The sequence below is a fragment of the Sciurus vulgaris genome, assembly GCF_902686455.1.
Source record: "Sciurus vulgaris genome assembly, chromosome: 16".
NCBI classification, from domain to species: domain Eukaryota; kingdom Metazoa; phylum Chordata; class Mammalia; order Rodentia; family Sciuridae; genus Sciurus; species Sciurus vulgaris.
Window position 1 is genome coordinate 23,960,522 of NC_136477.1, and position 25,611 is coordinate 23,986,132.

Consider the following 25,611-nt stretch of genomic DNA (forward strand, 5'->3'; position numbering starts at 1 on the left):
TTCCCCCTAAGGTGGGGTGCGAGGTCTTTAAGGTTAAGGGAGACTCCGGGGCGGCCTCACTTCCGGGACCCGGCCAATGAGGAACGAGACAGAGCAGCCAGTGAGAGTCCCACTTTCCTTCCGGCGTTCTGCGTGCTGCCCTGGAGATGGCGCGGGCTGATCCAAATGCAGAGGGGAGCTGGGCTAGCGAGGCCCGACCGTGCTTCCGCACCTCCGCCATTCGTAGTTGGTTTCCCCCCCGACAGTGAGCCAGTGGACCCGCCCCAGGCAGAGGCCGCGGCGCGCCCACTTGAGCAAGCGGTCCTGTGGCCTGGCTCCTTCTCCGGACCCAGCGACCAGGTGCGTGTGGTGGTGGCTGTAGTGGCTGTGAGTACAGACTAGAATCTCCCTTAGCGGACGTGGAAGAGAATACGGACCGGGAGGGACGCCGTCTGGCAGCCCTTTCCTTACCCTTCACCCACCGAGCCCACTCGACCTCTGTGGTCTGTTTTGCACAGTTATTAAACTAAAATCTTACACAACTTCATAGGACTTTGCTTCAGGGAATACGGGTCACCTGTTCAAGAACCTGGGTTCAGCGGGACGAGGGCGTTCGCGCTACTCGATTCGGGAGCATCACTTCTTATCCAGAGCGGTCGCGTCTTTACAGCCCCACAGCATTTCCCGGGCTCCCAGTTGGCCTTGCTGACTGACGTTCACTGACTCTGCAAGGCGGGCGAAGCTGCCTGGGACACCAGGGACGGGTGCACTGCACTTAACCAGTCTGTAAAGGGCTGGGATGAGGATCACCTGTTAGTGATTAGCACAGTGGCGCTGCCATTTAAGTCCTCATTTAAGGCTGATTCGCAAGCCGGAGCGTGCATCCAGTCACCTAGAGGCTGTGTATTAACCAATCTTCCGGCCTCGCGCCCAGAGTAGATTCTGTGCATCTGGGAGGCACCCGAGGATTTGCATTTCTGTTGATTTCTCGGTGTTGCTGATACGTGCAAGCGAGGGAGTTATTAATTTGGTGAGGTAATTTTTACCTGCATGTTCCCATCACGTGATCTGTTTTCAACGTTCGTTGAATGCACAGTGTAATTGGCTCCGACTTCTGGCTTCTGTTTCCTAAGCGAAATTGTAGCTTTAGGTACTCAAAAGATGTATCACACTTTGAGGAAGCGAAGAATAAACTGGTATGCGGGGAGAACACACTTGAATGAGGACTATACCAGGGTGTCCCAAATAATTTATTAAACTACACGTTTATTTTATGGAGTTTTCTGTATTTTATTTTACCTATAAGGAGTTAGATTTTTTTTTAAGTGTATTAGGAAGTTTTTGGGACGTTTTTGGACTAAATCAGAATAACCTTAAAGTTTGGAACTTCAAACGTGGAAGATAACTTAAAAATCATCTGATTAAAAAAAAAATTTGAGAGGATTTCTTGGTTGCCAGGAACTCCTGGGCACAAGGGATACTCTTCAGCCTTCTGAGTATCTGGGACTATAGGTGTGGGCATTGCCTGTGATCAAACTTTTTTTTAACTGTAAGAAGTGGCACCAGAGAAGGGAACTGCTTGAATGTTGTAAGCCACACTCAGACTGAAGCAGGAGAATTGCTCTGTTTAGTAACAAAGGGATTACAAGTGGCTCCACTGCCCCACCTCTCAGTTGATTTAATTTCCCCCCCAATAGATTAGTGATGTTGAACATTTTTCATGTGTTGACATTTGGTTTATTATCTTTGGAGAAATGTATATGCAAATTCTCTGCCCATGTTTGAATTTTTGGAGTTCATTATATGTTCTGGGTATTAATTTTTTTTTTTTTGTGATGCTGGGGATTGAACCCAGTGCCTTGTGCTTGTAAGGTGTGCACTCTACCAACTGAGCTATATCCCCAGCCCACTGTTCTGGGTATTTACTTTATCAGATATGATTTGGTAAACATTTTCTCCCATTCCTTGACTTTCCTTTTCATTCTGTTGACAGGATCCTTTAGACAAAAAAAAAAAAAAAAAAAATTTTAACTTGATGCATTTTTTTACAAATGAGATTTCATCTGAACACCAGTCAAAATGGCAGTCACCAAACATACAAACAGTAAATAGTAGAGAGGATGTGGAGAAAAAGGAACACTTTGGTATTGTTGGTGAGATCATAAACTACTACACTTGGTGTGGAGATTTCTCAAAAAGCTAGGAATGGAACCACCATGTGATCCAGCTATACCACTCCTCAGTGTTTATTCTAAAGAATTAGTCATCATACTATAATGGTACATGCATATCCATGTTTATAGCAGCACAATTCACAGTAGCCAAGGATATAACCAGCCTAGGTGTTTGTCAATTGTTGAAAGGATAAAGAAAATGTATGTATACACAAAGAAGTTTTATTCAGCCATAAAGAATGAAATTGTCATTTGCAGGAAAATGGATTAAGTTTGAGATTATGTTAAGTGAAATAAACCAAACTCAAAGTCAGAAATTGTGTATTTTTCTCACAGGTGGAAGCCAGAGAGGAAAAAGGTTGTGGTGGGAGATCTCATGACAATCAAGGGAGACCAGTGGAGGAAAGGGTCCAGGTGAGGAGGAGAGGGAAAGAGGAAATACTGGAGAATGATAGTGGCCAAATTACATTGTTATATTGTGTGCATGTAACAACAAATCTCACGGTTATGTACAACCATAATGCACCAATAAAAATGTGGAAAGTAAATGTTGACTTGTCCTTTCCATTGTACCAGATTTTCATGGCAAAAAAGATAAGATATATTGGAGAAAAATATCCATTCCAAGTTCAATATAACTTATTTGCACTATTTTTCTTCAGATCTTGATAGGAAGTTGAATATTGGTTTGTGAATTTTCTTTTATCTTTTCCTTTGTTCATTCTATAAAAAGTGAATTTTGAGTTTATAGAATTTAGGTTTTATTTATGTATTATCCTCCACTAATTCTGTGCTAATCATACTACTAGCTTGCATTTATCAATGCCATTTTTGCTTACTTCTTAGGAGTTAGAGATGCTGTTTTAATCATATGTGAGAAGTTGGACCAGAGATGGAAAACTTTATTCTGTATGAGGAGATTGGCAGAGGAAGCAAGACTGTTGTCTACAAAGGGCGACGGAAGGGAACAATCAATTTCGTGGCCATTCTTTGTACTGAAAAGTGCAAAAGGCCTGAAATAACCAACTGGGTGAGTCAAGTGTGTCCCATCTGTCTGAGAGACAAAGCTATGACCAAGCAAATATGGCTTGTGAACAGAATCCACTGAACACATTTTGTCAAATGCCACATTTTCCACCTGGATGGGTAACCTGTCTATTCAGTGCCACCAGTCCTAAAAAATGGCAGTTAAACATATCCAGGTTATCAACTTAAGGTTTTTTTTTTTTTTTTTTGTGCAAGGGAAGCTATATACATCTATGATTTAGCATATGAATATGAAACTTTTGGAAAGGACATTGGGTCAGAGTGACTTGGTTTTGAAGTAATTGTCACTCTACAATCTAGGCTTTTTGGATGCTACCTAACTTTTTTAAAAAATTGTGTTAAAATATAAGATTTACCACCTTGATGTTTTCAGTTTTACAGTTCAGTGATAAGTACAATCACACTATTATGAAACCATCATCATTGTCTTCAATAACTACTCATCTTGTAAAACTGAAACTCTACACCCATTAAAAAATAGTCAATTCTCTCCTGACCCCCAACTCCTCATAACCACCACTCTCTATTTTATGTCCTTAGGCTTTTGAATTCTGTAGATACCTCACAGAAGTGGTATCATATAGTTTTTGTGTGATTTATTTTGCATAATGTCTTCAAGGTTCATCCCTGTTGTAGTGTGTCAAAATTTTCTCCTTTTTAGACCAACCTACATTCCATTGTATGTACATGCTACATTTTGCTTATCTGTTCAAATATCAACATACATTTGAGTTGCTTCCATGTTTTAACTATTGTGGTTAATATCGCTATGAATATGCATGTGGAGATATCTCCTGCTTTCAGTTCCTTCGTGTATATACCCAGAGTGGTATGACTGGATTCTATTGTCCTCAATATTTTGAGGAATCACTATACTGTGTTCTACAGCAGCTATACATTTTAGCTTTTCAACCAACAGTATACACATTTCTTCACATCAAACCAATATTGTTCTGGTGTTGTTTTTGGTCATTGTTTTGATTTGCATTTTCCTAATGACTAGTGATGTTGCATGGCATTTCATGTGATCAGTGACTATTTGTATTCTCTTTTTGTGGTGCTGGAGTTCAAACCCAGAGTCTGGTGCATGTTAGACAAACACTACCATTGAGCTACATCCCAGCTGTATATATCTTTAGAGAGAAATATCTATTCTAGTTCTTTGCCTATTTTTTTTTTTTTTCTATTTTGTAGAACTGAGTACTTGAATCCAGGGGTACTTTACCACTGAGCTATATTCCTAACCCTTTTTATTTTTTTATTGAGACAGGGTCTTGCTGAATTGCTGAAGCTATCTGGAACCTTTGATCCTCCTGTCTCAGCCTCCCAAGTTGTTGGGATTATAAGAATGTGCCTAGTCCTTTGCCCATGTTTTAATCTGATTAAGTTTTATGAGTGCTCCAAAAATTGAGTGTTGCTCTCTGATATGATTTGCAAATGTTTTCTCTTTCCATAGATTGAATTTTCACTATCTCGATAGTTTGCTTTGCACAAGTTCTTAACTTTTAAGAAGTCATTTTTTTCTTTTACTGTCTATCCCTTTGGTGTTATAAAATCACTGCCAAATCTAATGTTGCGAAGCTTTTATCCTATATTTTCTTAGAGTTACATAATTTTAACTTCTAAAAATTTTGTTTTTTATAGACACAATACCTTTATTTTTATGCAGTGCTGAGAATCGAACCTAGTGCCTCACATATTCTAGGAAAGTGCTCTTCCACTGAGCTACAACACCAGCCCTAGTTTTAACTTCTGTGTATAGGTCTTTGATTCATTTTGAGTTAGTTTTTTATATGGTATTGGGTAGGGTTCAAATTTGTGTTGTTTTTTTGACAAGTGAACATCCAATTTTCCCAGTATCATTCATTGAAAAGACTCATTTCTCCTATTGAATAGTTTTGGCACTTCTGTTGAAAGTCATTTGACTGTGTCTGTGAGAATTTATTTCTGGACTCTTGGTACTATTCCATTGACCTGTGTCTTGTTTTTATTACACTTATTATAGCATTGAAGTAAGTGTTGAAATTAGAAAGTGTGCATCCTCCTACTTGTTCTTCTTTTACAATATTGTTTTGGTTATGTGGCATATCTTGAGAGTCTGAATTTTGGTTAGATTTTTCTATTTATGCAAAAAAAATGGAATTTTGGTAGGGATTACATTAAATGGCTAGGTTGTGTTGGCTAGTATTGACATCTTCAGTCTTCTCCATGAACATGAGATATGTTTCCATTTGTTTTTTAAAGTTTAGTACAATAGTGTTTTGCAGTTTGAATTTTACCTCTTTAATACCTATGAAACTCTTACCCCCAACCCCCACAGTATTGGGGATTAAACCTAGGGCATGCTAAGCAAGCTCTGTCTTCAAGGTACAGTGCCACACCCCCTGGCCATTTTATTCTTTTTGATGCTATTATAAATGGAATTGTTTTCTTGATTTCATTTTCAGATTTTTTATTTGGTGTATAGAAATGAAGCCAATTTTGGAGTGTTGACATTATATCTTGCTACTTGACTAAATTCGTTTATTCTGTTTTTTGTATGTGGAATTTTTAGGGCTTTCTGCATATAAAATCAGTTATGTTGTCTGTAAGCAGAGACTTTTATTTTTTCTAATTAGGAAGGAAAATAAAATTCTTTCTCTTGACTAATAATTCTAACTAGAACTTTTAATACTTTGTTGAATAAAAATGGTGAAAGTGGGCATTCTTGCCTTATTGTCTTATAGGAAAAACTTTCAACCTTTCACCATTGAGTATGATGCTTGCTTTGGTTTTTCAAATAGAGCTTTCATATGTTGGAATAGTTTCCTTCCATTCCTATTTTATGGAGTGTATTTTTCATGAGTGTTGAATTTTGTCAAGTACTTTTTCTGCATTAAGTGAGATGGTAATGTACCTTGTTTCTTCATTCTGTCAATGTGGTATATTGCTTTGATTTCATATGTTAAACTATATTTGTGTTTCAGGAATAAATGCACGTCTATGGTGTATAATTCTTTTAATATGTTCAATTCAGCTTATTAGTGTTTTAAGGACATATCCCTTTTAATAAGACACTGAACATAATGATTGACACTTAGTAAGCTTTCATGATGGCTGTTATGTAGTGGTTAATGGAACAAGAAATGCATAGAGTAGGAAGAGGGAAATACAACTGGAGGAGGGTTGGGAAGAGAGAGGTGAGGAAAGAAGTATGAAGGGAGGACGTACATGTTTAAAAGTGTTCATGGATATGGAAAGTCCACTGTTTTCTCTCAGCCTTGTTCCTGATTCATAGGCCCAGGGAAGCCTCTGCTTTCTCCAAGATTCATCCATTTATTTCAACAGTAAAGATGTACTGAGTATCTGCTATGTTAGAGGGCAAAATGATCTGTCACAGGCAGATCTTTTCCTGGTGAGTGTATGGTAAGAGAAGCAAGGGAGAGGATCAAGACATGTACAGGCTCTTCACTCAGATGCTTGTCCAAGGCCTTGCCTTCTAGGTCTCTGAGCTCTTGGGAACTTGGGTCCTAAACTTAGCAGAAGTATTTCTATTCCTGTTCCTCTTTGCAGATGTCTGCCATCAGCTACTGTTTATTAAGTGTTTAATATGTTATGAGCCACTATTCTGGGTGTATTCACTTCTTACAATTGGCTGTGATACTATTATTCTGATTTGTGGTTTGTTTCAGATCTCACTATTACACCCATGCTGGCTTGCCATTTCCGGAGACCAGCAGAACTAGGTAAAGAAAAAGCTAAATATATGGAGAAGTTTGATTTCATCGCCTTCCTTTTCTTTATATTAGATTTACCATCATGCTTCCCACTGGCTGTCAGTTGCCATCTTGAATGTCCTCCTTGGTACTTTTCTTTTGACCTTTTTGTAACTACAACTTCAGGTATCCTAATTTACTAGTCACTTCTTTGAGGACACTGCTGGGTGATCTATCTAGCTAACATAGTAAAATAATTTTTGTTAAAGTGTCATCCATTTCATTGACATTTTGGAGTCCATCAGTGGTTTAATTTGGGGGCGTGTGAATAATAGAGAATTCTCAGAGACTGCAATAGGGCCAGCGGGTTGGAGGCTTTTAGGTAGGAGAGACCCTGACACTTTTGAAACTTATCAAGATCCAGAATGAGTGCCACTTCCTTTATATAATCTAACCCTGATTAAATCTCTGGACTCTCTCACCCTGGCAGGGTGCCTGGTCATAGCAGGGAGACAATCTCATCACGAGAACATAATTTGTGACATGTTCCACAAATGCCATATGTGAGAGTGGATGCCAGAATCCCAGTGAAAACATGTTAGTAACTGATGCCGTCCAACAAATGTTGTTGAGAAACGTGCTGGATACTAGGGGAGTGCTTATCTAGGGCTGGGGTTACAGGGGTTTTGGGTCCTAACTAAGTAGCATCCCGGAGCCCTGGCTTAACTGACTGAATGAACTTGGTCAGGTTGTTGAACTTGTTTAAGCCTCACTTTCAGTGGGAAAATCTAAAGTTTCATTTATGAAAAGGGAAAATAGTCGTACTCACCTTAAAAGTTGAGAGTTTACCATGAAAATCTACCCAAAGATCTGTAATGTCATTTTTTCATTCCATATGAATCATTGTCATACCCTTATTGATGAGTCCTCTAAGATTAACTCTAATTTTCTGTCAGATCTTCCCTAAACCCTTCATTTTTCCTTCCCTGGTGTTTCCTAGACTCATCTTTGAAGTACTGAGTCCCATCCATACCAGTTAACGAACAGCTGAGTGCCCTGGCCTGTTCCCTGGAACCTCTGATTCCACCCACTGATGGTCTCTTTTTTCATGTAAAGGAAGTCCTGCATTTATAAACGGGTTTCACCAAGTGCCACCTACCCATTTTACTTCTCTGCTGTCCTTCTTGCTAGGCTCTGTGCTTAAAGCCACTTCACAGTTGTTGGATGACAACACCTTTAGCCATCATGCTAGTTTTCTAGGTAGGAAGGGGGTACTAAGGTGTTACTTGGTGTCTTTAAAGTTTCCTAGGAAACCTCAGCCAGTGATTTGATTGACATCTTGGTGCTTTTTCCCTACCCCTTCACCTGTACAGAAGGTGAGGAGGTGTTTTTTTTCTGGCCAGGCATCAGGCTGTATTTGGTAATAAAGCAATTCTGTATTAAGGATATAGGTGAGGTGGGTACTAGGTAAGCCACTAGGAGCCTCTCCACAGAGATAACTGCAGGGAATGAGCCAATAGAAAGGGAAAATTAATGTAGGGTCGGGAGGAGATGACTGACAATGACGTTTGAGGAAGGATGGAATCTTGTGTACCTGAGGATGCACTGGCTTTTGAGAGGAGGGTGGACAGTTGAGAGAAGGCTGGGATAGAGATAGGATGCTGCTTGATAGATTTGGTGTCAGGAGCAAGAGAAAGTCCTGAGGGATTCTCTCTGAAATTAGCAGTCATGAGTCAAGAGGTGGGAGGAGGGGAAGGCAGTGTTAGAGGTTTGAGGAAAGAGGAGGTGAAAATAGTCTCTTGAAGGGCAGGTTATCTGGGGCCTTTTGAGATTATGACCAGCAATATAAAGTGGGTCAGCCAGTGGTTTGTGTCTGCTTCAGCTGCTTGAGTATATACAGGGTTGCAGAAGGTTGAATTTAGCTGGAGTTGGCATGCTAGGAAAAGGGAGCGGGAAGGGAGTGTGCTCACAGACTAGGATGTATGGAAGATTTTGTAGGTCATAATTATTAGGAAAAACTAGCAATGCTTCTAACATATATAAGGGGGGCCACAGATCCTCAGTTTCCTAGTAGCCACATTGAAAAAGAAAAGGGACTGGGAGTGTAGCTCAGTGGTAGAGCACCTGCCTTGCATGTGCAAGACTCTGGTTTTGAGATTTGATCCCCAGTAACACACACACACACGTGAAGTTAACTTTAATGTATTGCAACCCAATAAATATAGTGCATTATTTCAACACCTAATCTTTATAAAAACCTAATGATCATTTTCATTCATTCCTTTAGTTTTTAAGTCTTCAGAATCTGGTATATATTTCACACTTATAGCGTGTCTGTTCATATTGGCTACTTCACAATTGCCCTCTATGGCAAGCAGCTCCTATATTGTATAGTACAGGTCTGTTGGTAACCATGGAGGGGTGGTTGAGTGAGGGTAGGGGGCACTGGAAGAGTAGGCACTGGGTGGCTGTTGAATGCTGGGGAGTGTCAGAGGGTGGGCTGAGGCCTGAATTCTGTTGGTGAATCTCTGGGAATTTTGTCTCCTTTTTTCCATCAGGATTCTGTATTGCTGTACCTGAGTCAGTGGACATCCTTAAACATGCTCACCACATGGTCTTCACCATTCTCTGGTTATCCTTTCAGTTCTAGGGTTTCTTAGTCCTTAAATTCTTTCTTGATCACTCTGATTTTTGCTTTTCTCCTTATCTGTTTTCTAAGTCATCTGGGTCCATTTTTCCTCTTAATTGTGTTACACTATGAGCTTATCTAGTTCTGAGAGTATACCCCATATTCCATTTTTAAAAAGCTTTGTATTTCTAAGTTGATAATTCTCTTTTGAGATAGAGCCTTGCTAAGTTGCCTAGACTGACTTGGAACTTGTGATCCTCTTGAGTCACTGGCATGTGCCACCATACCTGGTTTATAATCTACTTTTTAAAAAAGATTAAGTTCTAAGTCTTGATGCTTTGCTTCTAATGCATATAGCTTTGTGATTTTAGTTTTCATATTTAATGGAATTTTAAAGAAAGCAAAGCCCCCAAAGCAACTTAATATATCTTTATATCTTATTTTTAGTGCACAAGTATTCTTAAGATCAAATAAAAATATAGTTTTAAGATCAATGTGTTCATTGTAATTTCTTTTAATAACCTGGGCAAATTGATATTAGGATTCACTAAGAATATTTTTGAAAAAGAAGATCATAGAAGATTATAGAATCCTTCTGAGTTCTTATAAATGTTATAAAAGTAATGCATGCTGATCATAGAAAATTTGGACAATATGGAAAAATGGATAGAAGAAAAAAGCAGTACTGAAGACAATTACTGTTTTGGTTTGTCTTTTTTTTTTGTATCCCATCATATCTATACTGTATGTATGAGATGCAACAGTTACAAGCTACGCTTTGTGTTCTGAGCACCTTTAAGGTAGGCGAGGCTAAGCTACTATCAGTAGTTTAGATCTATTAAATGCATTTTCAACTTATGGTATTTTCAATTTAGGATAGATTTATTGGACTATAACCTTATAAGTCAAGGAGCATCTGTATTTGTACCAACAGCAGCAGCTATTTTGGTGTACACCTCTGTCATTGACTATAAATCTTGTACAATCTGTATTTACACAGATGTGATTGTTTTAAGATTGTACACTTAACATTTTTTTTTCCATGCGACTGGCCTTCATAACCATTATTTGTAATGTCTGCAAGTAAATTCCACTATTATTCACTTCCCAATTACATAGTTAGTTGTTTTTCAGATGTGAGAATTCAAGAACTTTTTGAGTGAATGCTGTGTATTTTTATAGGTCCGTCTCACCCATGAAATTAAACACAAGAATATTGTAACTTTTCATGAATGGTACGAAACCAGCAATCATCTCTGGCTGGTAGTGGAACTCTGCACAGGTAAGGCTGTAGGGCATACTCTGAAGTAGTCACCTGATGCAGTATTGAAACATGTAGCGTACGTGTGTTTGTACTTCGTACTTCGTTTGTTCTTGCATTTAAAAAAAAAAAGTTGGTGGCATTGGGAAATTGGACTCAGAGCCTCATGCACTACCACTGAGCTATATCCCCAGCCCCTGTTGCTTTTCTTTTATCGTCTGTTAGATGTTTACTATGTTAATTTGAAAAGCTATTGCTTGATGTTAGGGAAGGGCAAAAATTAAAGATGTTTGGTAAAAGGAAGGATCATATAAAAGTTCATATGGAGTTTATTACTAAATCACCGACATAGAAACTTAACACATATTTTAAAAAGATGATAAAGCTTGATGATGTCTAGTGAGTTTTCCCAATAAATAAAAATAAACACTAGAAGTTAACTAGCTTTTAATTAGCTAATACATTCATAAGGTGATTATCTTTTGACTTTATGAAAAGGATACTTGCACTTTATAAAAATTGAAGCAATGTGGGAAAAGTACAAAGATGAACCAACAATTATCACTCCTTGACAATGGACTTGTAGCCTCAACATTTTGAGTTTAACAGAAAAAAAGTAATAGGCATCACCATTAGTATACTTTATACCTTGATTAATAAAGGATCATTATGTTATATAAAAATATTTATACACACACGCACACACATATATATATATTTGTACCAGTGGGTGATTAAACTCAGGGTCATTCAACCACTGATCCACTGATCCACTGATCCACAAGAAAAGCCCTGTTTTGTATTTTATTTAGAGACAGGATCTCACTGAGTTGCATAGCTCCTCACCATTGCTGAAGCTGGCTTTGAACTCCCAGTCCTGCCTCAGCCTCCCAAACTGCTGGGATTACAGGTGTGCACCACTGTGCATGGCAAGGACCATTAAATATTGATGCGATTATTTGCATTATGAATTTTGCCTGTCACTAATCAGAATTTATAAAACTTAGCCCTAAAAGAAGTAATTTGGTTTAATCATCTGTATTTTATTTTTCTGAATCAGTGTGAGCAGGTCATGGTGGGATTAACTTCATAGACATACACACTGGCAAGGTGATCCAGGGACACCCCTAGTTTTATTTTGGCTTCAGCTGTTTCTGACCCCTGTAACCAGGTGTAATATCTCATCTTAAATTGTTACCAATGTTGGGATTGGTTCCTCACCCACCAAAATAAAATAATAAAACCCAGAATACCTTTTCCTCCCATTGAAGTCATTCTGATTAAACTTTCACATGCCAGCTGAGACATTTCTTTTTCAGAACTTGGCTCCTGTTATAATCTTGATGCTAGTCTACAACTAGTCCACAACTAGTCTGTTAGGTTTTACTGTTTTAATCATATTTTAATGCTCACTGTCAGCCAGTCAGACTTTATGATGTTGGTGGGTTAAAATGGATGATTTTAATCAACTTCTTGCAGGTGGTTCCTTAGAAACAGTTATTGCTCAAGATGAAAATCTCCCAGAAGATGTTGTAAGAGAGTTTGGGATTGACCTGATTACTGGATTACATCATCTTCATAAACTTGGCATTCTCTTTTGTGACATTTCTCCTGGGAAGGTAATTTAGGAGTTTTGATTTCCTAATGGCTTATGTCTATTTAGAGTGCTTTTTTCAAAGTGTTTTTACTACATTTTAGCTGTCTCTTTAAGTAGTTTTTGGAATGTAAAGCCTCTCCTCATTTCAGAACTCTAAGTGCTTATTGTTGCTGAGGTATATTGTGAATGATGAACCCAATAGGTCTGTAAGATAAGACTCTTAGCTCTTTAATCATAGTATACATTTAGGAACCATTATTTTAGCTGGACAGTGGCATTCTTGGTGGTATATAGATCATTCCTTATATCATGAATCAAATATTTTCTTTCTTGGTAAAATCGATTCCCATAACTAAATATGCTTCAATGTGAGTGTCATGACACATGCTTAGTTTGGGTTGCAGGCAGTTTTGACACATAGAAGCTATGTGATCCTGAGCAAATTGCCCTGCTTCTGCCTTAGTTTCCTTCTTTGTCATATATAGATAAATATTTTCAGGGTGGTTAAGAGGTTTACATATTATATCTAGGTTAAGCTAGTAGGGTGCTTTCTGGTAGGTAGTGTGCTCAAAATCAGTGGCATCTATTACTGTTCTACAAGAATAGGTCTGAAGGAATTGTACACATTACAAGGCTGAGGTTTTCTTTAATGTATGCTAATGAAATGAAAAACTGAATATTTCATTTTTAACTTTATTTTAGTAGGCCATCTGTATAAGAAGATAATTAAACCTGAAAAAGAAAACTTCATAAAACTCTACCATGCATAGAAGTTCTAGTTTGAATTATTCATATGCTTACCCCAAGCCTGCTGCCACCCAGCTGTCATTGTAGTGCTGAAAACACTATAGACAGGGCGCAAATGCCTGGGTGTGGCTGTGTTTCAATAACTTCATTTAGTGACTCTGAAATTTGAATTTCATAGAATTTTCACATGTCAAATATCTTCCCCCGCCCCCCATCCATTTGGGAATGTAGAACTACTCTTAGTTCTTAGATGTGCAAAAACAGGCAGTGACTGGATTTGGACCAGAGAATGGGACTTTAATGAATTTTATTATCAGCTGTGGTGATCTCAGAAATTCACGCTGATTCCTTATGTAACGTGCTCTAGAGCAAGAGTTGGGAAAAGTTGGGCAGGATTCCTGTCTCTGGTAATAAAGTTTTATTGGAACCCATCCATACTTTTTGTATTGTCGTAGACAATAATAGTAGAATTGAGTAGTCAGAATGAATACTCTGGTTTGCCAATGGTTCTCAAAGTGCATTCCATGGACCAGCAGTATTATTTTCTGGGACTTGTTAGAGATGCAGATTCTTGGGCTCTACCCTGGACTTGAAGAATCGGAAACTTTTGAGGGAGTGGCTAATGGTCTGTATTTTACCAAGTCCTCAGAGGACTAAGTCTAAAAACCACTTTTATATACTAATAGACACCCTTAGTAAGTATTTATGACAAGAAGTTATGAGTTAACTTCAAATTACTTTTAAAAACAGAGGTGAGCCAGGCGCAGTGGCGCGTTCCTGTAATCCCAGTGACTGGGGAGGCTGAGGCAGGAGGATGGTGAGTTCAAAGCCAGCCTCAGCAAAAGCAAGGCATAAGCAACTCAATGAGATCCTGTCTCTAAGTAAAAAATACAAAATGGGACTAGGGATGTGGCTCAGTGGTCAAGAGACCCTGAGTTCAATTCTCAATACCAAAAGCAAAAAATAGAAGTGACCCAATCCATTGCAACTGCTTAGAAATATTCTAAATGACTCCAGAGAAAACCATGTTACTTCCTAGCATATTTCCATGAACAAAAGACATCTGTTCACAAATTATATTAGCAAACCTGAGTACTTATCACATGCCTGTCATAGCTATTAGCCCTTTGCTTATATATGTTAAATTAACCCTTAAAGTAGTCTAAAGAGTTAGGTGTTTCACATTTTACACATGAAGTATTGGACAGCAAGTAAGCATTGGACCAGGGGCTTAAGTCCAGTTTTCTAAATTCAGAATTCTGGTTTTTACTTTGTATTACATTGCCTTTTGAATAAAAGACATTAGGCTGATGGATTTTCCAATCTTCTTTTAAATGTCATTGAGGGTTGGTAAATATAGATTGTTACATGTTCATCCACAGGGGAAGTGGTTCCAGGACTTCCTTTGGATACCAAAATCCCAAGATACTTAAGTTCCTTATATAAGATGGTACAGTATTTTCATATAACTTATATTCTCTGGCATATTTTAAATCTCTAGATTACTTATAATACAATATAAGTGCAATGCTATGTAAATAGTTTTTATACTACATTTAGGAAAAAAAACTGTACGGGTTTAGTGTAGACTGTTAGTCAACTTTCTGTTGCTGTGACACAATACCTGAGATAAACAATTCAAAAGAAGGAAAGGTTTATTTTGGCTCAGTTGCAGTTTTCTTAAGAAAAATAGGTCACATTTAGAGGCAAGCCAATTAGAATCTTTTCTGGTTTCTGAGCACAAACTTTAAAAGCCAGGAAGGCGTAGAATGAAGTGTTCAATGTTGTGAAAGGAAATAACTGTCAACCAAGATTGTTGTATGCATCAAAGCTGTCCTTCAAAATCAAGACAACCTAAGACAAGCCGAAACTAAAATTTTGAGTACTAAGCTAGCACAACAGAACTTAAATATTCCACACAGAAGAAATAAACCCCAAATCTCACAAATGAATAAATCTCATTTGAAGAGTAGCTAAGCGAATGAGAAATAAGAACAAATTAAACACTAGAAACAAAACAGCAGGAATAAACCTTTCTCTGTAATGCTGAATGTAAATGGTCTTGACTGTTCAATTAAAAGACAGGCTGGCAGAATGGATTAAAAAAGACCCATCTTTGTTTGCAAGAGATCTTACAGGCAAAGACAGCCACAGATTAAAAGTGAAAGCATGGAGGGGGCTGGGGAGATAAGTCAGTAGAGTGCTTGCCTTGCAAGCACAAGGCCCTGGGTTCAATCCCCAGCACCGCAAAAAAAAAAAAAAAAAAAAAAAAAAAAAAAAGTGAAAGCATGGAAATTGATGCCCCATGCAAATGGAGCTTGAAAATAAGCAGGATAAGCTACTTTAACAAAGCAGACTTCAAACCAAAATTAATAAAACAAAGTTCACTTTATACTGGTAAAAAGAACAATTCAATAAGACATAACAATGGTATATGCCCCAAACTTGGGTGCACCTAAGGATATGAGATGCTATTGGAAACCTCAGACCTTAGTATAAGAATACTGGGTAATTTAAATACACCTGGGTAATTTAAATACACTACATAGGTCATCCAGACATAAACTCAGTAAAGACTCTTTGGACCTAAAAAATATAAATCATGTGGATTTAACAGACATCTATGGTATATTTCATCCAATAACTGAATATATTTCTCAGTGACTCATGGAACTTGCTCCAAAATAGATCATATTTTAGACCACAAGGCAATTCTTAGCAAATATGAAAAAATTCCTTACATCTTATTGTATCGTAATGGAATGAAATTTGAAAACACCAAAAAATCCTACAGAAACTTTATAAACACATGAATACTGAACAATACTCTTTTAAAAAATATTTTTAGCTGTAGATGGACACAATGTCTTTATTTTTTACATGGTGCAGAGAATAGAACCCAGCACCTCGCACATGCTAGGCAAGTGTTCTTCCACTGAGCTACAACTCCAGCCCATGAACAATACTCTTTTGAATGATGAATGGTGATAGAAGGAATCAGGAGAAATTAAAGTCTTAGACCTAAATGAGAATAGTGATTCAACATACCAGAACCTCCGGGACACTGTAGAAGCAGTTTTAAGAGGAAAGTTTACAGCTATGAGTGTCTACATAAGGTAATCAGAACAGCCCAAACTAACAACCTAATGATACATCTTAAGGCCCTTGAAAAATTCCCATTTAAATAGTGCTAGAAATTCTAGCTAGGGCAATTAGGCAACAACCAATTCCAAAACCAGTAGAAGGAAGGAAATAATTAGAGCTTAAATCAATTTGAATAAAACAATTCAAAGGATCAATGAAATGAAGAGTTGATTCTTTGAAAAGATAAACAAGATTGAGTAGCCAAACTAGCCAAAACAAAGAGACCCAAATTTATTAAAATTAGACATGAAATAGAAATTGCCACAGAAATCTGGAGGATCGTTATGGACTATTTTGAAAACTTGTACTCTAATAAACTGGAAAATCTAGAAGAAATGGATATGTTTCTAGACATGTGACCTGCCAAGATTGAGTCAAGGGGACGTAGTAAACCTAAACAGACCAGTAACTAGTAATGAGATAGAAGCAGTAATGAAAAGCCTTTCAACAAAGAAAAGCCCAGGACCAGATGGACCTTCAGCTGAATTCAACTAGATCTTTAAAGAGCTAATGCCAATGTTCCTCAAATTATTCCACTAATAGGGATGGGACACTTCAAAATTCATTCTACAAAGCCAGTGTCTTACTCATACCAAAACCAGATAAGGGCACATAAAGGAAAAAATACCCCTGATGAACTTAAATACAAAAATCCTTAATAAAATATCAGCAAATTGTGTTCAACATATTAAAATTGTACATCAGAAACCAACTTGGTTTTATTCCAGAGATGCAAGGATGGCTTAACATAAATAAGTGTACTTCATCACATAGAATTAAGGACAAAAATCAATCATCTAGATAGATGCAGAGAAAACCTTTGACAAATTTCAGCATTAAAGAAACTAGGGATAGAAGGAACCCCCAACATCACAGACTATAATGTAAAACCCAAAGTCAGCCTTATAGTAAATGGGGAAAAACTGAAAGCATTTTCTTGAAAATCTGAAAAATGACAAGGATGCTATTCCTATTTAAATAGTGCTAGAAATTATAAATAGGGCAATTAGGCAAAAAAAGGAAATAAAAGGGATAAAAATTGGAGTGAAATTATCACTTTGCAGATGATATGATCCTATACTTAGAAGATTTAAAGAACTCTACCAAAATACTGCTAGAGCTAATACATTCAGCAAATTGGCAGGTTACAGAATTGACATGAATATCAATGACTTTCCTATGTATCAATGATGAATATGCTGAGAAGTCAAAACATTTTCATTCACAATAATCTTAAAAAGAAGCCTTAGGAATAAATCTAACCAAGGAGGTCAAAGACCTCTACAGTGAAAAGCATAGGACATTGAAGCAAGAAATTAGACACTTAAAGATAGACATCCCATACTCATGGACAGGCAGAATTAATATTGTTGAAAGGACCATACTACCAAAAAAACAATATACAGATTCAATGCAGTTCCCATCAAAATACCAATAACATTCTTTACAGATCTAGAAAAAAAAAGTCCTAAAATTCATTTGGAAAAATAAGACCCAGAATAGCCACAGCAATTCTAAGCCAAAAAAAGCAATCTGGAGCTATCATAATACCTGACTTGAAAAATTATACTACAGAGCTACAGTAATAAAAAAAATGCATGGTACTGGCATAAAAGCAGACACATAGGCTAGTGGTACAGAGTAGAAGACAGACAAACCCATACATCTAGATATCTGATCCTTGACAAAGATGCCTAAAATTTACATTGGAGAAAAGATAGCCTTTGAAACAAATGGTATTGAGAAAACTGGTTATCCACATGTAGAAGAATGAGACTAGACCCTTATCTCTCACTATGCACAAAAGTCAAAATGTAGCAAAGTCCTACAAATTAGACTAGACACTATGCAACTTGTAGAACAAAACATAAGGTCAACACTCCCAAAGTATAGCACAGAGAATGATTTTCTCAATAGGACCTCCAAAGCTCAGGAAATAATGCCAAGAGTTAATAAATGGGGTGGCATCAAATTCAGTTTCTGTACATCAAAGGAAACAATGTAAAGAGAACCTACAGAATGGGAGAAAATCTTTGGTGACAAAGATTTGATGACAAATCTTTGGGAGAAAATCTTCTTTGGACAGAAGATTAATATCCAGAATATGTACAGAACTCAAAATGCTCAATGCCAGCCCCCCCAAATGAATGAAACAGACACTTATTTAAAAAAAAAAATTTTTTTAGTTGCGGGTGGACACAGTACCTTTATTTTATTTTTATGAGGACCATTTTATTGGTTCTGAGGACCAAACCCTGTGCCTCACACATGCTAGGGAAGCACTCTACCACTGAGCTACAACTCCAGCCCCAAACAGATACTTCTTTAAGGAAGAAATACAAATGGCCAACAAATATGAAAAAATGTACATTAGCAGGGAAATTCAAATCAAAACTATACTGAGATTTCATCTCGCACCGTCCAAATGGCAATCATCAAGATTAAAACGTTGGAGAGAATTTGTAGAAAAAGGAATACTTACACTGTTAGTGGGGTTTTATATTAGTCCAACCACTATGGAAATTATTATGGAGGTTTTCAAAAGACTGGAATGGTACTACCATATGACCCAGCTATACTACTCCTCAGTATTCTAAAGAAAGTCATACTACAGTGATACATACCGGTGTTTATAGCAGCACAATTCACAATAGCCAAACTATGGAACCAGTCTAGGTGTCCATCAATGGATTAATGAATAAAGAAAATATGGTAATGTACACTATTGAGTTTTATTCACCCATAAAAATTGTCATATGCAGGAAATTGAATGGACCTGAGACCATTATGTTAAGCAAAATAGGTCAAACTCAGAAGGTCAAGAGTCATATGTTTCATGTGGAAACTAGAGTAGAAAAAGTAAAAGGTTAGGGGCAGATCTCATAAAAAGCAAGAGGAGATCAGTAGAGGAAAGGAACGAGGGGTGGAAGGAGGGGCAAAGTGCTGGGGAGTGATATTGGCCAAATTGTTGTATTGTGTGCATGTACTAATATGTAACAAGTTCCCACCATCATGTACAACTGTAATGCACCAATAAATGTGGAGAAAAAAAATCCAAACCATAACAGGCAAAAAAGAAAAAGTGTTTTTAATCCATAGTTGATTGAATTGATGCAGAACTAGAGTATCCAGAGGGCTAACTATACATTGTACTTCATTATTCCAACAGCCTGATGTTTCCCCTGTGGTTATATGATGTCTGAGAATGGCCAATTTCATTCTATTTTTAAAATGTTTTATTCTTCAATAGTTTATTTTAAAAAATGTAGCACTTTTGAGTTGTGATGAAGCAAGAAAGCCCACACTGAAAGTCTGTAGGGCAATTATAAGATGTACCAATGGATATGCAAATTAAATTGAACTTGTTTCTAAAAATACATTTCAATCTTTAGATACTCTTGGAAGGACCTGGCACTTTGAAGTTTAGCAATTTTTGCTTGGCAAAAGTGGAAGGTGAAAGTTTGGAAGAGTTCTTTGCTTTGGTGGCAGCCGAAGAAGGAGGAGGTGACAGTGGGGAAAATGTACTGAAGAAGAGCATGAAAAATAGAGTCAAAGGTATGTGGACTTGGAGAGCTTAAAGATCATAATTCTTGGGCCACCCAAGGCTTGTGTTGTAAACAAATAATGTATTGAAAATAGTAACAACTAGAAGAAACCTGGGCATGGGAATAGCTTTGTGGATGACAAATTTCCCTTTGGATCTGATATTTTCAGGTATAAAAAGCCTCAATGCTATGTACTAACTGATGTTTCCAGCTTCTTAGAACAGTGCCTGGCACACACTTGTGGCTCAGTAGGTATTCCTTCAATATCATTTAAGTGACTTATCTTCTCCATTTGAGACAGATTTCTAGGGGTTACATTCTTGGCAGGTTATTTTGACAATGGAATGGGACTGGGGTGTTAAAATTACTGTACCCACGGGAGAGTCCAAGTGATATTTCTAATTTTTTTCCCCTTATGGTATTGGGGATCAAATCCAGGGCCTCATGCATACTAGGCAAGTGCTCTACCAGTGAGTTACATCCTGAGCCCTTGAATTGATATTTCTTCTCTCTTTGGGTGGAAATGGTAAAGTTCTTTCCTCCTCAAATTCCACTTGTAGTTACCTGAGACTAGTGCCTTTGAAGATCTATGATATCCACTGTGCTGTCAGTTAAGTTTGGTGCAGTTGATTGAAATGGGCAATGCAAGAGAGCAGCACCCTTGGACTTGGCAGCCATGTGCCCTAGAGATGAGAGAAATGAGGGAAAAGGATAGAGAACAGCAGGATAATTATAGTCACCATAAATGTGACCAAAGAAAATTTAACTATTAGAGCCAGTCTTACATAGGTGAAATTTCATACTCAAGATGGTGCCTTTTAGGGACCTCAAGTAGCTTTCCATAGAATGACCAGAATTCTATGAAGATAACTATTATGGGCTATATTAGTAGGATATTGAATTCTGAATTACTTCTTAGGATTTTTTTTTTTTTAATAGAAACCAAGGAAGGCTGACTATTTTAGCAATGTATGTTTGAAATATTCCACTTTAGTAAGTGGAAGTGGGCTGTATTTGGAGAAGTAGGTCAGAAGTTCTAGTAGTGATGCTAGCACAGTCCTTGTGATGGGGCGGGTTGGGGGAGAATGCCCTCATAACCAGCAGGGCAGAATCAGTTCTTGCCTTTCTGGGCTGTCCATATCATGGCCAACTCACCTTCACATCTTCTGCTAAAAAGCAAAAACCCTTCTCTTTGGAGCTTTTGAGAATTTACAATTTAAGTGTGGTGATGAGGAAGGCACGTGAAATAAACACCTTACCTTTTGACCTGTGCAAGTGACTGGATTTTGTGGTGGGGTTATCAGTTGGTAAGTAATGGTGTATAGCCACCAATAAATCTGTTAGGAGTGACACTGATGTTATGATCAATGAAAAGCTTTGGAAGGTCTGTATAAAGATAGCATTGCAAAGAGCTTCTTAAAGGACACTTGTATTCTCATTCTGCCTCACTCCTCACTGTAACCTTAAGAGTAATGTCATAGCTGCTAGGACTTAATTTCCTGTTGATCATGGGTCTCAAACTTCAGGAACTGAACAGTTATGTGAATGAATGAAATGACCCAGTTCAAAGAGGGAAGGAGCTTATGTTGAGCTGGGCTCTCTCAGTTCCACACTGAGGCACAGTGTTGATTGACAGAAGCTGGGAATTTGAGTTAAGAAATAAGTTTCAAGTTTAGAATCTCCTACCTGCAGGTTACAGTTTGGGTTTCCAGATCTGGTGCCTATTTGCTTCTCTATTCTTGTGATGACCCAGAAAGTGTGCCTCGTTCTTCAACTACAGGGGACATGATTGACCAAGGCCTCCTGTTCCTTGAGTGGGAAATTCATCGCTGCTTTTTCTCTGAGGCCGTGCTCCCCCGTAGCCACACCCAGCTTCTGACCCAGCATGGCAGGATGCTAAGGCAGACCTATTTCTGGGAGACGATCTGATGCCAGTGTTGTTTGGGGATGGATCACTGATGACTTTCTGAACCTCTCTTAGACCGTCTGGTATCTCACTTGGGGTCCATCGTGCACTGCTGTCTGACCAACTCCCCCTAACTTTTTTCTTGGACCTTCCTGTAGTTTAGACCTTGTGCTGTTGATCTTGGCTTGGTGTCTGCTTCCTGGAAGACCGAGACTTCCCTATCCCCCATGACTCCCTGCCTCTTTTTTGGAGGGGTAGAGTGCTGGGGACCAAACCCAGGGCCTTGTGCATGACAGGGCAGTGCTTTACCACTGAGCTACATCCCCAGCCCTCCCTACCTTTTGCTTTATATTCCAACAAAACAGCATGTTTAGTTTTCCTGCACACATCAGGTGGTTGCTCCCATATGCCTTTTTCCTTCAGTTTCCCCCGTTCTTCTTTCCTACCTTCAACTTTTTCCCAGATGACGACTTTACTTCTTTATCCCCTGGCTTAGCAGGATTTTATTGGACCATATATTTAAGTATTGGTTGTGTTCTTTCATAGTATTTTATGCAGTCTATCATTGAATTTACCCAGTAATAATATATATTCTTTGTTTTCTTTACCCACTTGATTTTGAATGTAGGCTCTTCATATTCCTTTATTTGTTAATGTCTTTGATAATTTATTAATTTATCATTTAAATTTATTAATTAAATTATTAATTTGACACTTATTAATTTGGCATTTAGGCATGTTCTAGGTACTAGGACTATGGATGTGAATAAACAGGTAAAAACCTTGACCCTCACTGAACTTGCATTTCTAGTGAGGAAAGACACACAGTCATTCACATTTAACAAATATCAATGAAGCACCTATTAAGTGCTGGGCAGTGTGCCTGGGTATCCCAAGGATCCTATTTATCTTTGTTTCCTCAGCATCTAGGGCAGGTTAATAGGCCCTTCATAATGTTTGTTGAAGGAGTTTGTGTATGAAATGTGACGGCATACCAGGAATGTTCCATGGGAGAACTGTAAAAACACACCTGGGAACACATAAGGCTGCTGATGTGGCTGTCGTGGTCCATGGAGGTACAGTGTGCTGGAAGGTTACCTGAGTGGAATTGTGTTTCTGAATAATTGATGATTACTTCATGGAGGGAGCTTCCTTACTTGAGGAGGTGGAGTGGATAAAATGCCCACCAGGGAGAGATGAGGACCTTGGGTGTTGGTGGTGGTGGTTCTGACTGCCCAGCTATGTGACTTATGGGACTGTGAATGCCCCTGTAAGCCTCTGTCATCAGTGAATAAGGGAACTTTCTAGCTCTAATGTGGTGTTTCTGTGTAATACTAAACTTGTATAAAATATATGTGGTACACATAAGTGCCACTCACCAAATGTTTCCCATTCTCCTGGATATGTGTCTTCCCCCTGGCTGAAACCATCAAGGTTTGAGCAGAATCCAGGTGAGTCACGTGAAGGTGGGAATTTTAAGAACAAATGTGTAATCTGCTAAATCTTTTTCCCTGCCTCCAGGACTGAGGATGCATGGGTTGAGACACAACCTCCATCATCCTGGGTCTTTGACTATGAGGATCAGAGTCCCTCAGCTGACTTGTGATAGGCAATGAGTTTAAGTAACAAATAAACATTCATTGTTAAGCCAGTAGGATTTTGAGTCGTTGCTGCTGCCTAACAACCTATTTTAATTGTAATGGTATAATGAAGATTTTTTTCTTTTGACTATATAAATTGTTAAAAAGAGTGTGTGTGTGTATTAAAAAAAAACCTGGAAGTTCCACACCTCTTACATAGGTGGATTTTCAAAATCTGCTTATATTTATCTGTATCTTTTGCAAAATGTAATCTTAAAAAACACGGGGCCATAGTTGTAGCTCAGTGGTCAGTGCTTGCCTACCATGTGTGAGGGAGGCACTGGGTTTGATCCTCAGTACCACATTAAAAAAAAATAAAGGTATTGTGTCCATCTACAACTAAATTTTTTTTTTTACAAACTTTCTACCTAGACTATTAAAAAAATTAAACATTTTAAAAAGGTGAAATACATGTGAAGTTTTATTCATGTCTGTTTTCCTCATGTCTTTCCATCTCACTAGATCTCTCCCAGGTTTGGTGGGTATAATGGAAATGCCTAATGGAATTGTTCTTCACATTTTGTTTTTAGGATCTCCTATATATACAGCACCAGAGGTTGTGAGGGGTACTGACTTCTCCATTACCAGTGATCTCTGGTCATTGGGCTGCCTGCTTTATGAAATGTTTTCAGGTGATTACTTTCTGCTTCGATATAAAATCAGAAATAAAAAACAGGTTAATTCTGTAGTTTGCAAATATTTTACCCTCAAGAGGTCAAAAATTTTACTGTTTTTGTGTATACCAATTTTGGCTGAATTGCTTGCTATCTAGGTATGTGTAGGTTCTTAAGAATTTTTGACTTTTAGGTAATAGTTCCTGATGATAATCCAAATATCAAAATGTGCCTATTAAAAACTTATTATTAGTAGAAATTCTTGTAAAGGTGCCTTGTGACAGAATTAGGACCTGTTGAGTAGTTCATGAAACCCTTGGATCATTGTAGTGATCTATATGTGAATTTATGTATTGGTTAGAATAATAAATTTTGAATTAGAAATATTAAAAAAGATACAATGTGCTTGATGTACATATTAGGCATTCACAAAGTAGTAATTGTTTCTCTATAAATTACATATTTCTAAAATATTTGTAGTTGAGATAAGTTTAGAATTGGTGATAGCAAGCAGTTTAATTTTGCAAGTTAATGTGATTTCAGGAAAACCTCCATTCTTCTCAGACAGTGTTTCAGAATTAATTGAAAAGATTTTATATGAAGATCCTTTACCACCTATTCCAAAAGGTAAGATTTCATTAATTTACACCTTATACTGAGTGTACATTTACCCAAATTGTTTTACTGATGCATAACCTTCAAAAGTATTTTATAAGTGATCCCAAGTTGTTTTTTCTTTGCCATTTTTGATATTAATATTGAAAACAAAGTGACATCAGTCCTTAGCTGGAGGAATAGTAATACTACCCTGACAAATTTTAAAAACTATTTTAAGGCATTCTCCTGCCTAACTCAGCTGAGGTGGGGGTGAGGGCAGGGGTGGAGGTGAGGTGGGTCCAGCCCTTCGCCAACAGACTAGTGAAGAACTCCGTGTGGTGAGGTCAGAGGTAATCATGTGTGTGTGTGTGTGTGTGTGTGTGTGTGTGTGTGTGTGTGTGTGTGTGTGTGTGTGCGTGTGCGTGTGTGTGTGCGTGTGCCTGCCTGCACGTGCCTCCAGCTTCACTCATCTGGAAGAAATTTCAAAGAAGTCCAACTTACTGCTCTGAAAGCAGAAGAGAGCAGAAGGTAAATGATTTACCCAAGCAGAAGGGATCAGTAAAGGCAGAGATCCTTGAAAAAAATTTTTTTTAAATTAGATATAGTTGTACTTAAAAAGTGTTGGAACTTTAATTATACAAATTGTGGCTAACGTAGCAATGTATCATTAACAATGGTAAGAAATGAAAAACAGAAGGCATGAACAGGGCTGGAGTTGTGGCTCAGTGGTAGGGCGCTTTCCTGGCATGTGGGAGGCACTGGGTTCCATCCTCAGCACCACATAAAAATAAATAAATAAAATAAAGGTATTGTGTCCATCTACAACTGAAAAAAAAAAAAAGGCATAAACAGTATGACATTTGCTGTACATTATTAAATAAGTTGATCTTAAGACATTTGAAAATAGGGTTCTACAAATATTTGTTGAATTTTTAAAAGAAAAAAATTTCTTATCTGTGAATGGAGGAAACAGAAATGCAGAATATTTTTGATATTTCTAGAATTATCCTAGGTGGAAAAAAATAAAAACTTTGAT

At 37.8% G+C, this 25,611-nt stretch overlaps 1 protein-coding gene across 8 annotated transcripts in view; it reads left to right on the forward strand.

The window, feature by feature from the left end:
• Positions 1-207: 207 nt before the first annotated feature.
• ULK4 (unc-51 like kinase 4) overlaps positions 208-25,611 on the forward strand; it is a 633,437-nt gene continuing 608,033 nt past the window's right edge. For 6 of the 8 annotated variants that reach the window (XM_079114122.1, XM_079114115.1, XM_079114118.1 and 3 more), the window contains exons 1-8: positions 208-339; positions 2,490-2,567; positions 3,000-3,183; positions 10,707-10,806; positions 12,265-12,404; positions 19,666-19,828; positions 23,895-23,996; positions 24,522-24,605. In XM_079114122.1, the coding sequence (XP_078970248.1) occupies positions 3,046-3,183; positions 10,707-10,806; positions 12,265-12,404; positions 19,666-19,828; positions 23,895-23,996; positions 24,522-24,605 (727 nt within the window). In that variant the 5' untranslated portion in view covers positions 208-339; positions 2,490-2,567; positions 3,000-3,045. Of the gene's footprint in view, positions 340-420; positions 483-2,489; positions 2,568-2,999; positions 3,184-10,706; positions 10,807-12,264; positions 12,405-19,665; positions 19,829-23,894; positions 23,997-24,521; positions 24,606-25,611 lie in introns of those variants that run through there. The other 2 variants (XM_079114116.1, XM_079114117.1) reach the window with 2 other exon arrangements.